This window comes from Festucalex cinctus, chromosome 7, assembly GCF_051991245.1.
Source record: "Festucalex cinctus isolate MCC-2025b chromosome 7, RoL_Fcin_1.0, whole genome shotgun sequence".
Lineage (NCBI taxonomy): Eukaryota > Metazoa > Chordata > Actinopteri > Syngnathiformes > Syngnathidae > Festucalex > Festucalex cinctus.
In genome coordinates this window covers 8,077,245-8,095,000 of record NC_135417.1, presented here as the reverse complement: position 1 = coordinate 8,095,000, position 17,756 = coordinate 8,077,245, and the positions used below count along the sequence as shown (strand labels likewise).

The 17,756-nt window shown below is 37.9% G+C and overlaps 2 protein-coding genes across 4 annotated transcripts in view; one reads left to right on the top strand and one right to left on the bottom strand.

Moving 5' to 3' along the window:
- The first annotated feature begins 2,093 nt into the window (after window positions 1–2,093).
- LOC144022530 (trypsinogen-like protein 3) lies at window positions 2,094–5,775 on the top strand. Its single transcript, XM_077527402.1, has 5 exons — window positions 2,094–2,141; window positions 2,410–2,551; window positions 3,390–3,643; window positions 3,707–3,843; window positions 3,931–5,775. Exons 1-5 carry the CDS (start codon window positions 2,102–2,104, stop codon window positions 4,123–4,125), a joined length of 768 nt encoding a protein of 255 aa, XP_077383528.1. The 5' UTR covers window positions 2,094–2,101; the 3' UTR covers window positions 4,126–5,775.
- A 7,528-nt stretch (window positions 5,776–13,303) lies between these two features.
- bcam (basal cell adhesion molecule (Lutheran blood group)) overlaps window positions 13,304–17,756 on the bottom strand; it is a 58,682-nt gene continuing 54,229 nt past the window's right edge. For all 3 annotated transcript variants that reach the window (XM_077527127.1, XM_077527128.1, XM_077527130.1), the window contains 2 exons: window positions 16,463–16,562; window positions 13,304–15,719 (listed from right to left, as the gene is read on the bottom strand). In XM_077527127.1, the coding sequence (XP_077383253.1) occupies window positions 15,717–15,719; window positions 16,463–16,562 (103 nt within the window). In that variant the 3' untranslated portion in view covers window positions 13,304–15,716. The remainder of the gene's footprint in view (window positions 15,720–16,462; window positions 16,563–17,756) is intronic.

Sequence of the window (17,756 nt, the reverse complement as noted above, 5' to 3'; positions counted from 1 at the left end):
CTGCTTTGATTCAATCGATATTTTGAATCATGGAACATCAATTCTTCTTTATGATTAAAGACATGATTAAAATATCCATAAACAAATTCCAAATTAAATTTTGCGGCGGCAGTAAACTGGTTAAATAATCAATAAAGTCAGGTCTTTCATTAATATTAATAAATACTTTTAAATTGATGTGAACAATAAATTTCAAGAAAACAGTAAAATACCAAAAACAAATAGCCTTTAAAATAATATTTTATTATGAATTTTAACATAATCCATTCATAATCCATTCATGGTTTTATGAATCGATATCAGGCTCAATTGTGTGTGGGCATGTGGTGAATGAGACATCGGGACAGTCGTTCGTGGAAATCCACTTCCGGTGTTCACTTTGATAAACATTCTCTTGTGCAAACATGTACATGTTGTTCCCTCACAGTGTCCTCATTTGTTTTTGCAATCAATACGTTCTGTTGGCATGTAAAAAATTTAAAAAAAAAAAAGTTCCTAACGACAGCATAGAGACAAGCAAATATTTTGGCCCGACCCAAATTGTGCAATCAGGGATACTTCATGAAAAGAACATGTGTGGAGATTGTAAAATATTAACTTTATTAACAGAAGCTAATTTCCTCAATTTGTTCTTATGCAACAAATGATTCTTTGTTCGTGGTGACCGTTATTTGTGTTAATTGGGGGCAAAGTATTCTTCAATATGCATTTACATAATCACAAGTCCTATTTTGTAGTATTGATTTTGACATCTTTTTTTTCCCCTAAAATGTATCATTTAAAATATATTTACCTATTTATTGAGTCATTGGAAAAAAAAAAAAAAAAGTAAATAAAATAAATAGCGGTGTCAGGTGATTACAAATTTTAATCGTAATTAATCGCATAACTTCAATAGTTAACTCACAGTTAATTGCAAATTAAAAAATGTTAAATAGATATATGGCTGCATATTTTACTAATTGATAGTAATTTCATAATAATTCATAAAATTGAGTTAAAATTAAAAAGATGTACTGTACTGTAAAAAACAAGTGTGATGTTGATTTGTGTTGGTCACTAGATGGCATAAGTGCATTTGTAAGATGGTGACAGCTCAGTGCATTTTTCTATTGAATCTTGAACTTGTGAATTTTTTCACATTTTTAAAATTGTAAAATAAAACTTGACCTCAGTCTCCACAAATATGCATTATTAATAATTAAATAAATTAAATTTTGACGTGGACGTATCTGTTGCGTTGCGACTGGAATTCCCCCAGTACAGATTTTCGGGGAGTCATTAATCACGCATTTAAAAAAATAAAATAAAATAAAAAAATAAAAAAAAGAATAAAATTAGTGACGTTAAAGGAACTTTAAGTTAACTCAAAATTAATGCACTAATTTTGACACCCCTAAAAAAAAATAAATAAATAAAAAAAACATGGCAAAAATAAGCAATTTACACATACACCTTTTTGACTTAGTTAATCAAGTAATTGCTTCAGGTGTCAAATTCGAGGCCCGGGGGCCAGATGTGGCCCGTGAAAGCAAATCATGCGTGTCAGCTACCGTGACCCTTGCTCAAATCTGGACTCAAATTGTCATGTGTAAAAAAAAAAATAAAAAAAATAAAAAATTCTGATTTCAAAACTTGTAATCCATCAATGTGTTGTGTAGACAGTATTTAATAATACGATGAGGCCGATTGATTTATTATAATTAAATGATTACCGGTACAAATAATGAAATCTCAATTCATTAGTTTAACAACGTTCATTTCAATACTAAATTAAACTGTTTTACACAATCACATTTTTTTGTCCAGCCTCATCTTCAAACGACCTGGTCAATCACACGCTGCCCTTGAGCACAAAAGTGTGCACACCCCTGCGTTAGATAATTCCGACGAAAGTCACCGCACCAATATCGTCGATGTGCTGTTGAAAGAACGTTTCCTTGTTCAACATGACTGGAAAGAAGGTGTGACCCGGCAAGCGTCAGCGGTATGACAAAGGTCACGTCCGGACGAGAAGTGACGGGGGGGAACCCTCCTTCGCTCCTTATATAAGGAGCAACTTGCGTGACCAGAGAAATAGAACCTGTCAAGAAAGGGCAACATGGAGCTTCTCCTTCTGCTTCTCGTTTTGGGCCTCACAGGTAAAAAACGATCATCAAATCTAATTGACATTTAATCACATTTATTATTGCCAAATTGTGTTTAGAGTGACTCTTTTTACGTGTTATGTCAAATAATGCATGAACAACGATTGTATTTCAATTTCTTAATGCCTCTCGACATCGTATTTAATTCTTCTTAACGCCATTTAATTTTAGCTAAATTCATATAGGGACTTTTAATGCTTTTTAATGACCCGTGGAAACCCTGCAAATAGTTTTTTTTTGTAATGATAATCGGTCTGAACAGGAGCGTCCCCGCTGGAGGACAACAAGGTGTGCCCGCCACACTCCAGACCCTGGCAGGTGTCCCTTCAGGACGGACGGAGGAGATGCAGCGGCGCCCTCGTCAACAAGTGGTGGCTGGTGACATCCGCCGCCTGCGCTCCCACGTAAGCCGCACTATATGACGATTAAAGTCTCGATCGCATCGGATAGTCTGGCCGGCCGCGCCAGAAAAAATAAAATAAATAAAAAAAATAAAAAAAAATACAGGGGTTAAATGATTGTCCTAACTAAAACATTGAGAGTTTTTGTTGACTTAAATTAGGGTAATAAATATTTTTGGATGTGACTGCTGACTCTTGTAAGGTGGAAAGCTGCATGCACTGAACAGTTTGCCAAATCCTATTGAAATCAAGTCACTTCCTGTTGAAATTAAGTCAGTTCTGGGTCATTTCCTGTTGAAACAGGTCACTTCCTGTTGAAATTAAGTCAGTTCTGGGTCACTTGCTGTTGAAATTAAGTCACTTCCTGTTGATTTTAGGCCACTTCCAGGTTACTTCCTATTGAAATCAAGTCACTTCCTGTTGATTGAAGGGCAATCCCTAGGTGCTTGATTTGTGGATCTTCCCCCCGCCCCCTTCTCCATTCATTCCTATGGGTCTTTTTGGCGTTTTTGGGGTGAAATTGCGTCGCCATAGTAACTCAGAATTCCTTTTGTGCTGGTACGTTCAACGGTTCGGGCTGCATTTTGTCTGAAAAATTCCAGTCAATAAAGAAAAATAAAAAAAAGGGCGTTTTCTAGGATAGTAATTATGTGCCTGCTTCGCAGCAGTCACATAATTGTATTTTATGGGACTAAAATAAAGACTAAATGCTAGATTTATAAGTCGACTAAAAATGAACTAATAAGAACGGGATGACGTTGACTAACTATGATAAAAAGCAAAACCGGACTACAAAAATGGAGGCTAAAATTAACACCACCAACGACTCCCCTTTCAACAGCTCGACCAGCGCCATAGCGTCACTCGGGGAACACGACGTGACGGCAGACGAGGGCACCGAGCAGCACATCGCCGTGGCGGAAGTCATCCCCCACAGTCCGTACCGTTCGCCCCTGCACAGCCTGGCCCTGGTGCGCCTGGCCCAGCCGGCCCGCTTCGACCAGCACGTCCAGCCCATCGGCCTGCCGGCTCGCTGCCCGCAGCCCGGAGAGAGCTGCAGCGTCAGCGGCTGGGGCTCCACAGTGCCAAATCAAAGTAAGTGCATCGTATTGGCGAGATTGAGCTTTTTTGGACTTTTTTTTTTTTTTTTTTAAACAGATGAGTCACCGAAGCTTCTCAAGTGTTTGACCGTGCCCGTCGTGGACGATCAAACTTGCATCAACTCTTTCCCCGGCTACCTGTTCTGGAGCTTGGGGATGGTGTGCGCCGGCGGGGCCGACGCGGCCGGCTGCTTGGTGAGCCCAAACGACCGCATTTGCGTTTATTTAGCTTTTATAGTTCCAACTAAAAAATAAAACAAAATGATTCATGTTTTGTCGCAGAACGACAAAGGCGCAGTGCTGGAGTGCGGCGGCCAGCTGCAGGGCGTGCAGTGGTTCAGTCTGGGCTGTCAGAACGCGGCCAACCCCAGCGTCTACACCAAGCTGTGCAAGTACATCGAGTGGATGCGCAGAGTGATGGACAGCCACACGCCGACCACCACCAGCGCCAGGCCGATGACCTCCGCGAACCCGTGAGGGGGGCGGAATGAAATCCAGCGAAAAAATACAAAAAAAAAAAAACTTCTCGTCGACTGCAACAGCTTGCCTTGTTGCTCATATGAACAATAGGTGATTAATGAGAATCTTTTGGCACGGTTTTAACAAAATGTTTTTCCAAACTCATCGTGCCGTGACTTAAGAATTTTTCAAGATATAAAGCCATTAACTCATTGGCTCGCAGCCATTTTCACAGAAGCAATCCTCTTCACTACCAGTTGTTTTACTGGATTTTGACTGATTTTTTGCAAGGCTCACAGAATATTGTTTTATATTGCTATAAAAACCTGGAACCTACCAAAAGAAAGATTAGAGTCTCTTATTTTCATCAGGAAAAAAATGTATGTTCTATCTGTTTCGGTTTTGCAGCAAATAGCATTAGAATATGAATATGAATCTGAATAGTCTGTCATCTTTTGTATAGGAAGGGTCTTTCTGGTATTTGTTGGGTGTCTGCCAGGTGAACCCAAGAGGACTTAAAGTCCAGCATTCCCTCGTCACAACTGCAACCCAAGACCGTAAAATGGCTAACATGCAATCAAACGCTATTCACAAACGCGCCGCTTTCCATCACAGTCGGCGCACGTAGGAAAGCCATCCTTTGTTAGCGTGCGTATGCCAGCCAGCGCCGGACTAATGGCGGCGCGAGATCAGCCAGGGCCACGTCAATCACGCCGATTCTCTCCCACACCGTCCCGCCGAGACCGGCGATTCATCAAGACGAGATAATTAGCCCGAAGAGCTTTTATGACATCGGCCTAATAGCTACAAGAGCGCACTGGGAGGGCCCCAGAGTCCGGATGAGGATAATGTGCAAGCTTATGGGGTAATGAATACAGAGGTGATAGGTTCTTTCATATATGAGATTGTATTCAATTTCCAATTAGGAGTCGGCGGACACAGGAGAGTATGCAAACACGGTACGGATGTTGTGTGCTCAAGCTAGACCATACAAGCAGCAGCTTTTGTGTTGAAATGAATCATCTGTTAACACCTCGCCATTAAATCAATCCTCAAAACTCACCAGTGTTGTCACCCTAGCACCCGCATCTTCTTCTTTTTGCAACCCATTCGAAAGATATGATTAACAATAAAACATTTTTAGTTTAAATATAGCCTCTGAAACTACCCCAAAATTGTACGTCCTATTCAGAAACTTTTGTCCGCTTTTCCATTAGCCCCGCATGGCACGCTACCACACCGCACCCCACGGAACGACACTACACGGCCGCCATTTCGTTTCCATTACAACAGGCGCGCCGCGGAAGGTCGGCGGGATAATTTAAACTGTCCGAGCTTGCACACCTGCAGTGTGACTTTTAACATTTCACGAGCGGCTAACATTAAACCGCATTTAAAATTTCATATGCACCACCATGGGTTATATCTTGATTCCGCGACCGCCGCCTGCCCTATTTCGAATGGAGAGCTCATCCTCATTACAAATCCATCCACAAGTACCTTTCAAATTGTAAATAGATTTCAGCGTTGTTGTAAAACATTATATTTATTGTATATAACTGTATTTTTATGACTTTGGCGAAGACCGGCGTGCGCCACTGCCTCTTTCACGTAAAACAAGGAAATGGGCATGCGCCACTGCGTTGCTGTCGGCCAATCAGATGAACAACTTGCTCGCTTCTCCATTACAGTCCTTTTAAATTCCACTTTCACTTGATGTTAATTGTAATACACCGGCCACATTGTACAAATAAAGACTTACTCCCCATTAGACTAAATAAAAACGCCACTGGCCGCTATTTAATTACTTATGGAATTGTACCAGAGACAAAGCTTTAAAATGAGCAAAAACAAACCAATCTGCTCTCTGACTGGAAAAACAGCACAAGTACTTGTTTTTAATGTGGATGTATTAGCATGCCTTGCAATGGATTGTGTATTTTTTTTTAAGTAATTTAAAAGTAGGTTCCAGCCGTCATAACATGTCTGACATGATATTGTATTCATAAACGCATCAATTGTATTTTCACTTGTAAGGGCAGAACTTTATCAACAAACCAGCGAAATACACTTGGCAATTAGTGTGGCGGATCTGTACATGTAAGGCAACAGATTTTTTTAATTAAACTACACACACGACTGCTAACCAAGACAGTATTGGCGCCACATGAACTGAAGTGCTGGGTCACAAGACACATAATAGTCTGCTAACGTATTTGTTTCGATGGGAGCAGGAGAATATGCTGTAAATTGCTTTCTGCAAAAAATTTTAAAAAAGGGCCACAGTCAGAGGTAAACTCAACAGGGAATCAATTTGCTTTCACGAGTACTCAGCACACACTTCTATTTAAAAAAATAAAAATAAAATAAAAAATCTGTTTCCATGGCGACACCCCGCTTCAGTCCTCTTTTACAAAGTGTCCCATTTTCTCCTGTTTTTCCACTCCTGTAACACCCCACGGCTCGGTTAAAAGCGCTGGCCACATACCAAAACATGTTGTTTTCCGTGTGTGAGCTTGTGTCAATGTGCGGAATGCGGTAAGAAAGCTTCACCCGAGGGGTTGTGGGGGGTTTGCTCTCTGTGAATCGACAAACAAATACACAGCGTGTTACGCTTTTTGACGGCAATGAGGCAGCAGTATGGAATGTAACATGCTGCTAAGGTAAGTTCACCACTTCCGTCACCTGGAAACTACTCGCCTGCAGCTACATGCACACAACAGATTACGTTACCTGTAGCCAAGGTAGAGACCGAAAAACTGAGCGTGAATCTTGGGAGAAATGTAAACAGGCACACGGCACATCACAGATACTACAGGGAAAACGTGAGGATGTGAGCCCAAGCTGGCAAAAAACAATACCTAAACGTCTTACGCATCTTTGATGGTGGTAGTGGTGGGGTTGTCTGGAATGTAACTCCCACCATAAACAAGGGATTACTGTAGTTATTAGGGATGTAACGATAATGGCAATATCGTGATATTAAAACTGCCACAATATATTGTCGTTGTCATTTAAAAGCAGCACATCTATTTAAAAAAAAAAAAAGTCAGCTTGATTTCCATTTGTGCAGTTCTAGCACCCTCTGCTGGCCAGTTTTTTTTTTTTTTTTTTTTTTTTTTTTAGTGCAGTTTAATTTTCACAAGGCATGTTTTGGCCCTTCTACGTTTAAAGGGATTATTCATTTATTTAGCCCGTTATAGTAATAACAAGTGAATATTTTGTCTATAATTAATTTGATACTTTCATTATTTTTCACATACAATTAGTACCTTTCAAAACACATTTTGCAACTTGCTGTCGAATGAAAATGACATCACAAAGGGCTCAGGTACCCAATCAGTGTTCACCTGTTTTTTCTTGGTTTGGTCATGTGACATTCACAAGCTGAGTTGTGATTGGTTACCTGAGCCCTTTGTGATGTCATTTTCAGTCAAAAGCAAGTTCCAAAATGTGTTTTTAAAGGTACTGATTGTACATGAAAAATAACGAAAATAGCACATTTATTATAGGCAAGATATTTATGGTTGACTGCAGCAATATAATAATAATATGCTTGTGAACAGAGTCAATATGTGTAGGAACTCAACAGTGTGCTTAAATTAGTGCCTCAATAAATAAATAAATAAATAAATAAATAAAAAAAAAATATATATATATATATATATATATATATATATATATATATATAATTAGGGGTGTGAATTGCCTAGTACCTGACGATTCGATTCGTATCACGATTCACAGGTCACGATTCGATACCGATTAATCCCGATACGAATTTATAAGTCGATTGTTGCGATTTTTTTTCATTCAAATTTAGAAAATACTAATCAGTAAGCTTGTAGAGTGTAAGATTTATATGAAAATGTATTATTTATTTATCTGAAATTTCAGTCTTATAGAGGTTGTAATTTGTTTCATGTTTGAACAGCATTGAAATAAAATATTAAGGCTTAATGTTCCGTTCATATAACATTCTTCCATGCTTAAGGTGTGAATCCTAAAAAAAAAAAAACGATTTCTCCGATTATTGAATCGATTCGAGAATCGCGCGATGCAGTATCGCGATATATCGCCGAATCGATTCTTTTTTAACACCCCTATATATAATATTTTTCATTGCTGTAATGTACAAAAACAATATTGATAATTATCGTATCGTGATATTATATTGTGATGTTTTGATATCTTTACATCCCTAGTAGTTATGTGCCAATACTGTTAGATAACGCAATTATGTTGCTCTAACAACACTGCAGCTCTGCTTAGCTTTTGAATTTGACGCAACAGTGAGTGGTTCAAGTGTTGTTTGCGAGATAAGAAAATTGTGCAGCATCATCCAGATAAGTTCGAGAACCCAATTTGGTGACTGTCGAAGACAAATGACAGATTGGATGGTCTCTAGATGTAACCAGTTTTCAACAAATATTCTCTACAGTAATCATTTTTCTCCCCAGATCATCAAACTTCAGATTTGAAAGCAGGGGACAGAAGTGTTGCAAACTTAAGTCCTCGCAGCTTCCTGAAGCGAGGCGCAAGTGACGTTGCGGGTGACAAAGTCAGCGCTTTTCCTTTTATCACGATGACTTCTATATATAGACCAAGACAAAGTGCAAGTCAAGCCTGCGGGGATAGCGCATGTCGTAAATCAAACATCAGCTTTGCGGGAGATTAAACAGATCGCTGTTTGATTGCTGACAAGCATGTCAGACGGCAGCTCGTTTGCCGCCAGTGCTGAAATTCTCAACTCGGTTAAGACCTCAAAAGAATTAAAAATGAGCCGAGCCAATCAATATCAAGCTGCATGTGGTGCAATTAATAATAATAGTCAACAGAGAGTCGGTACAATCTGTCAGTCTCGAGATGCTATCCCAATTTTCTCAGACTTTTAAAAACTTACCTTTGCCAAGGCCAGCTGTCCGGTTGTATGCTGTTCCACTCCAGTCCTGTAGGGGGAACGATGCTCATTACAAACTGATTTAAGAAGACATGTCATCCGTTGCTCATAAAATAACAGTTACTACATTCCTAAACAAAATTAAAGAAATACAAAACTCGACCAAAACTTACTTGAACGTCAACGGTTTGTTTAAGTAAACAAACCGGGTTCCAAATATAAGGTCAGCTCAATGTGATATTTGGAATCACTTTGACCCTAATGTTTTGGCCCACGTTGGGGGGGAGAGAAAAAAATAATAATAAAAAAAAAGAAAAAGAAAAAAAAAGATAGAATCTCACTCACATACACTTTGAAAGAGGTGCGTTGGGGGAGGAAACACACAAAACACAATTAGCAAGGAATGTTCGCCCCCTCGGACCCCAACCGCTCACTCCGACCCGAGCACTGTAAATCACAGCGGCGGTCAAGACGAGTGAAGTGGAAAATTTTTATGACTCTGAAAGTATTTCAGTGAGGCCTCTTGGCCAACACATTCATACTATAAGGTGTATTTTTGTGCGGACATACTTGTGTTATTTTTATTTTTTTTCAATAAAATTCTTGGCAAAAAATAATTAAATCCCTGTATGTTAGGCTATTTAGACATAAAGCATGGAGGGAAAGAACCGGTTTAGCTGATTTGGCATAAACTTCGCCAAAGTATGACACATCTGATCAAAACAATTTAAGATGGGATTCTGGGGTTTCCAGAAATATTCAGTGGAGTTCAGCATCCATTTTGTAAAGCAACCACAGGGGTGCGCTGGAGTTTACCACATCTACATAAAACAACCATTCACTTTTACATCTATGGACAATTCAGACTTAAGATTTCAATGAATGAACATGCATGTTGTACTAACCACCAGGCTGTCACCATATTATTAGCTTCTTTCTTAAAAAATAAAATAAAACTTGAACTTAGTAACCTACCCTTGACACTGGAACACACACTTATTGTGGCTTTTTTGGTGGCACAGAAATAATTCTGCAAGGAATTGGTTGTCTGTTTCCATTTTCAAGGGTAGAAAAAGCTCAAATAAGCAAGCGTGCGACATATATAGAAAATTGGGCTGAAGAGGGAGCATTGAAAATGGAAAAGACAGAAATGAGGGAAAACTACCATCCAAGTAGCTCTAAAAAGTTTTGGAGGAAAAAAAAAAAAAAAAAAAAAAATGATTTTTTTGTGCCACCAAAGGTAAAGGTATGCGTGTGATTCCAATGAAGACGAATTATTGGAGATTATGGAGAATAACCTTCATTGCTAGTCACACATGTCATGAGGTGGATGCTAATGACACACATTAGTATTCAGATTGCGTAGTTTTATTTTGTGTTTTTTTTTTTAGTACACAAAAAGTCAATAAGAAGGTCAACTAGCTTTTTATAACACAAGAGCCAGTTTAAGAATTTCCAACAGCCTGTTAAAAGGTACCGCAACAAACTTCGAAGTTAAACTTTTCAGCTAACTTCTAACACATGACTTACCATGGCACTTCCTGGTCGCCGTCAAGGGGCGGAGCCAGACAAGAATTTACGAACATTAAAAAACCCTGCTCAAGCTCTTAAGGACTGAACCATTACGATAAGTGAGAAGGGGTGCTAAAAAAAATTCACACTGGATTTCGACTTTATCCGCATACTGTGCGTTATTGTTAAAAAAAAAAAAAAAAAAAAAAAAAAAAAAAAAAAAAGAAGAAGGGGGCTTTATATTCATGCGAGTCCTTTCTTTTTTTCATTAGTTGATTATATGGTGTTAAAATTAATGCTGATATCGATTTTATGATGTGGCTATATTCCTGACTGAATGGTGTGGTCTATCCATCCCGAGAAGGTAGAAACCGCAGCTGGGATATGAGGAGAAAGACGGTTTATTTCAGTTTTATTTTCAAAATTTCTTCCTACATGGTGTGTGTCTGTTGATTTATTGACTGTCAATGATCACATGCTATATTGCAATATTGTGCTCTGTTGTTATTTATTTATTTATTTATTTATTTATTTATTTATTCGTCCAAACAAAGCACGGGTTCACATATTTATTTTCCGCCTGAGATTTGTTGTTTTCTGATAAATACACACACAAACACATTCGTTTACCCCACATTGCCATACGTTTGTTTGTTTGTTTTCGTGTGAATTTTCACCTTTTAATTATTAATTAATATTATTTGTATTAATTTATTTATTTTTCGAACGGATTTGAAAAAGATTTTCGGATTGCCCTTATCCTAGCTGTGTATAGCGTAGACTTTAATACCGATCCACCATCGGACTGCCACCAGGAAATAAGACAGGATATAAAAGTGTAGGACAGATGGCGATAAAGACATTTATGGAAAGAGGAAGAGAAAAAAAAAAAAAAAAAAGGTCGCCCTCATTCTTCTTCTCTCCTTTATTTGCTCCGAGTTCGCATTTGTTCAATCACGGCTCAAAATCCAGATTGATGACATCATAACCAGACACGCTTCCTTTCCCCCCCCCCATTGCGACCCCACCCCCTTTTCCTTCCCTGCCGTTTTTGCATCCATCCGTCCATTATCGTCTTTCCTGGCTACCAGTCAAGTCGCCTGCCTGCTTGTGTTTGTCATATTACTATTTACCTTAAAGCCAAAATGAACTGGGCTCGCCATTATGGACTCGGTTGCCCGCCAGTTCTGACCCAATGATGGTCATTTCTCACCAAAATGGACAGTAACGAGTTTAAAAGGCAGTCAAGTGAGACCAGGAAGTGAAGGACACTGGACTCATTTAACATAAGATGGTGGGTGGAGCTGTTCCAGAGTGTCAAGAAACAATTTCTCTCACAAGAAGCAGCACTTCATCACGGAATTACACTTGAGGGCGAACCCTTATTGAACCACGGTACAGGAAAATGCTAACCCACATCAACACTGCAGCTCTGCTTACCTTTCGGCTGTGACGTTATGGGTGCTTCTGTGAAGTTGCTTGAAAACGGCAGATCTTCTTCGCCCGGCCTGGACGACAGAAACTCGGCGTGGTTGCAGATATTGAAATTAAAATAATTTTGATGTTCATCATTTATTTTGAGTAGCTACAAAGACAGAACGATTGCCACTGGTTTCATCAAATATTTCTCATTAATCCTTGAGGCCTTTCTGAAATCACTTCAAATGGATTCAATCCCAGCTTCCTTCATTGCGACTTTACATTTACGCGGGCCGCTAATTGATAACTGCTTTGACGGGCGCCACTTTTAATCTGCTAATGGACAAGCTTGCCGAACGCGCGCGAGTATACGCCGACAACTCGGCCAGCTTTTTTGTTCGTGATTGAGGCCCGGGTTTTTCGATTTCAATTTGATCAGTTGTAAATGAGCGTGATGACTCATCCCGGTTTCTGCGAGTGATCTGCGTGCAGCCGTCTGATGAGGATTGATGGCTCAATTGAAATGGCTCAAAAAGTCATTTTCTTTCTTGTCAGAACACATCAAGAGAGGAGAGGTTTTTATATGATATAGGCCGGTCCAGAGTTTTTGTACCAGATTGTGCTGCTGTGTGATGTTGACTATGGAAGCATATCACATTCACACACAAAACAAAACAAAACAAAACAAAACAAAAAAAACAATAAAAATCTCCTGTTTTTAGGGAGGTTTTTTTTTTTTTTTTTTGAGTATTTGTTTTATTTCTGGTTTCCGGAATTTTTTTTTTTCTGTTTTACTGAATATTTTTTCCGTCATAAAAAAAAATGTTCAAGAAAAACAGAGAAAAAAAAATTATTCCGACAAACAAGAGGAAAAACATTATTCCAACAAAACAGAATTTTTTTAAATATTTTTTTCCCTGTTTTTTTTGACAGAAAAAAAACAGTTAAACAGAAAAAAATTTAAAAAACAAAACAAAACACAGAAAAATATCAAGCTCCCCACCAAAAAATTAATCAGAAAAACAGGAGTATTTTTTATTTTTTTTTTCTAAGTGAATCCAATATGTTTCCATAGTTGACCATAACGCCTATGCTAATTTCTGTTAGCGTGTCTATGGTGTTATGGTTGCTAATTTGTTCCACAAAATTATATTCTCTCTTGTTTTATGTCCCAGTTTTACAGTAAATAAATAGTACTTAAGAAGTGTTTTTTCTAAGAACTTTGAACTTATAAAATCATACGGTAAAGGTCAAAATTTAGAAAATGCAACTTAAATGATCAATAAACAAAAAGCTAAAATTTAAAAGATGCAACTCAAAATGATTCAGTTTCACTCTGCTTTTGAATAAAAACAGAAAACAAAGTGTAGTTTTTTTTTTCATTATAAATTCTAAACAGCTGGAACAAAATACAAAAAAAAAAGATACATCAACACACCACATGAGCGTACCACAAAATATACAGTTTACAGTCAAGAGAAGTAAAGCACGGAGAATCTTATCCAAATAATAATCCTTAAAGAGGAAAAAATAATAATACAACTCAGTAGTCCCACACTTGACAAAAAAAGGAAGTAACAAGCACAATATATGATATAAAACAAGAAACATTGATGCCGTGTCAGGTTTGCTAACAGTCAAGATCAGTAGACACACGTTGAAATACATAAAAATCAGATAGTGGCTTGAGGTGAGCCTTCTTTGTATTTTTTTTTTTAACTCAAGGCCATTATAGTTCCAGTGTACAACAAAAGTCAAAGGCCACGTCAAGCCGCTATCGGCGAGCATCAGTACAAAAAGAAAAAAAAAAAGATATGATCCCAACAACAGCCCGTCCCAGATTTGCTGATTAAAAAAAATAAAATAAAATAAAAAACATATCTCCAACGATAACCAACTAGAAAAAAAAAACACATTTGTCTCCCTTCCCTTCATAACTGCTGCGCCCTCAAATGACAGACAAATTATGCCCCCCTACAATTTTGAATGGTTTAATCCTGTGAAGAAAATGGCCGCAGCTCAGACCTTCAGTAATCACCTTTGGAATTACAGCTCTTAAAAAAAAAAAAAAAAAAAAAAATAGTGAGAGGAAAGAAATCAAGGGGGGATAAGTGGACACAGGAAGGCGGCAAACCATTTTAGCATGTTAATAAAATAAATCAGCATTTTGCATCATTGATTCCCCCCCCCATTCAACCCCAGAACCCAGTTTGAAAATTCCATTTCTCTCATTCGTAGACCCACAAACATGGCGGACTCAATGTGTCCATGTTTCCAAGACAAACTTATGGGAGAGATTTTTTTTTTGTCTGATTGCGACCAAAATTGGAACCACATATGCAAGAGCAGGGACAATATTTTGCCCCTCCTACTTTTGGGTGTGGCATGACAGCAAAGTTTGACTTCACAGAGTTACCAGTTTGATTTGAGAATTTTATGGTGAGCGGAATCAAATATTTCGAGGTTGACACAGGGTTGATTCTACCAAAAAAAAAAAAAAAAATCTCTACCATTTCTCACTTTCGTGTTGGTGTTTTAGGCTGGATTTACACGACATGGCTTAAGATGATAATTTTGATTTTTTTTTTTTTTTTATAAAAAAAAAATGCTAGGAATCTTCAGATCTTGAAGCATTTAAATCCCAAAAAATAAAAACACCTTCTGTTAATCTAAACTTGCAGAAAATTTATTATAATTAATTATGAACTCATTTGCTCCCAAAAACGTATAAATACGTTTAAAAAAAAAAAAAATGTTTTATGTGTCCCAAACACGTATTTATCTGTTTTTTTGTTTTTTGTTTTTTTAAATGCTCAACTGCAAAGAACGGTTGCAGAAATGGTAGTTATTACACAAACGGCCAGCAGATGGCAGCAGAGTAATGGAGATCAACAAGGGCCAATGTTGAAAAAAAGCTCAATTACTCACAATTATAGATTTGTGAAAATTGATTAAACTTAGCTATATTCTACTGCTAATTGCTGCAAAATGGAAATTGATAGAAATATACTTTTTTTTTTCCCTGATGAAAGAAGAGACTCTAATCCTTGTTTTGGTAGGTTCCATGTTTTTTATAGCAATAGAACACAATATGGGGCCTTGCAAAAATCAGTCAAAATCCAGTAAAACAGCCAGGAGCGAAGGGGTTGCTTCTATCAAATTGGCTGCTGGGAGCGAATGAGTTCAAGAGTCAGCTCAGGCCAACTAAATGCTATGTTATGTTTATTTATATTAAATTATTGATGTATGATTATTTTGTGTGGTCACATCTGTCTGAAATGGTCATAAAATAATTAATATGAGCATTCCGATCAAAACTGGGCCTGCAGTGTGAATCCAACCATAGCCGGACGACCCAAATCTTTTGAAAATACGCATGAGCAGAAACGTAACGTTGATTTTTCGAAGCAGACAAGTCACGATTATGGACGGAGGTGGCAAAAGAAGGAACGTCCCCAAATTTCACACAAGTGCCGAATCCGAGGCAAAATAGTGACAATAGTGTACAAATTTTTTTTTTTTTTTTTTTTTTTTTTAAATAGTACACCGTAAACACTACTGTGCCAGGGAGTCACCCAACAAACGTGATTGGTTGATGAAAGCGTCATTCAGTGATGCCACAAGTGCAGTGCGAATAGGGGGAGGTGGTGGCGGCGGCAGCGGAGGGCGAGTTTGGGTCTCTCCTCGCCTTTTAAAAGCGAATACAAATCGGTGCTGTTTTTTTTTTTTCTTCATAACTCGCGCTTCTTCCCTTGGTCCCTCTGCTGGTCTTCCGTCATCACTGCAGGACGGAAGAGAAAGAAAGAGAAAGCGTCAGCGTCGCAAAGCAACAAACTGACAGGGCGATGTGCAGATGTTATTTCGTTTAGACTGACTTTAAAAAATATATATATATATACAAATAAATGCCGCCATCAGATTCAAGACGAGACGCTAAAGGGAGAGTGTCAGTTGGCTGCCAATCACCAAAAGAGCAGCTGTCACCAGTTTTGACGAGATGTCGGACATGCGCGACGGCGTTTTCGGATGTGAAGCCCGCCGAGCTGCGGCGGCGGCGACGACGACGTTTTCAATCTGTCTGAGCGACAGCTGACTGATGACACGCACACTTTGCCGGGACTGGTTGCAAATCTGACGACGCTGGTGCCCGCCATATCGCAAAAAAATAATAATAAAATAAAATAAATAAATAAATCCCTCCACATGACATGGTTTGTAATTGCCTGTAGTTGCCACAAGATAGCAGGCAAAAACACTTGTTTTTCCTATTAGACAAGCCAAGAACTAAATGACTCTTCATACAAAAAATAACCAAAAAGTATATAAAATAAAATAAAAAATAAAATTAAAATAAATACAAAATATTAAAAAAAATAATTAAAACAAATATTTAAAATATATATATATATAAATAAAACAAAGGCAGCAAGATTTTTTTAAATTTAATATGGCTTCGGGGAAAAACAAAAAAAAAAAAAAACTGATGAGGTGAATTCCTTTACTAGCCGGTGTCTGTTAGCTCACCTGTCCTGCGGGCGGTCTCTTGTTGAGCAGACCGGCTTCTTCGTTGGCCTTGTCCGTCTTCATCTCCACTACGATGTCATTGTTCACTTCTGCGTCTGCCCTGTCGGGGGTGCAGGAGAGAAACAGTCACTACATAACAAAACAAAACAAAACAAAAACAAAACAAAACAAAACAAAAACCTCTCTGAAACAACCTTATTATTATCATATAATAAGTCAAGTAAATATGTAAATGTGTTTGTTGCTCTGGGGTGCCCCCTACAGTTGTGGAGTGTCATTTACATTTAGCCATTGTAGTGAATACAAGCAAGAGACGTTAAAAAAAAAAAAAAAGTGTCAAAAACTAGTCAGATGCTCATGAAGTCAGGCTAATGCTAACGAAATGAGTGGTACGGTAGCTTGAGCGTAGCATAAGTTATGAAGTTATTATCACCTTTAATACAAGAATACTCGTTAAAAAAAAAAAAAAAAGCCATCCACCTGTTAATTTAGTGGAAACTGTGAAAGTGGTTCTGCTGTTTTGGTTAGCAACACATATTCAAGGTGCATACGTGTTTAGGGTGTATTGAGATACAATTTGTTCCATGACCGCGCTCTTAAATCAAAGCATTTGTATCTCAAAGCATAGTTCCCCATTGAAACAAATGGGAACGCCATTAATTTGTTCTGGCCTCCCCCTGCAAAATAAATAAATAAATAAATTAATTAACTCCTTCACTGCCAGTCATTATAGAAAATTTTTACATTTCCAATACTCACGTGATATTACATTCAATAATTATATATAAACCGAATCTACCAAATAACAGAATAGACTCCCTACTTTTTGTCCCGTCCCGTTCTTTTATAATTGACAGCAGAAAAATGTAGGTTTGCCAAAATACAGCCATTTCTCCCATGGACTCTGAAACTGTGTTTATTTCCTATAAAATGGGGCAATGATGTCATCTACCGGTGGTTGGGCATCAGTAAAGTTGTTTCCAAGTTTGATATTTACAGTGGAGCATGCTCAGATTCGCCCCCATTTAGCACCGCTCTAAAAAATACAATTGACAAGTATACTTGTCAAAGGCAGTGAATGAGTTAATTAATATAATGTGTTTTAACAAAGAACGAGCCCTCTATAATAATAATAATAATAATAATAATAATAATAATAATAATAACTATTATTATTATTATTATAGTATAATAATGTTTGTAATAACTATAATATTGCATCTATACTAAAATGTACATAGCAACACATAGTAGCAACCAATTTAAAACAAAAACAAAAAAAACTGTATGATGA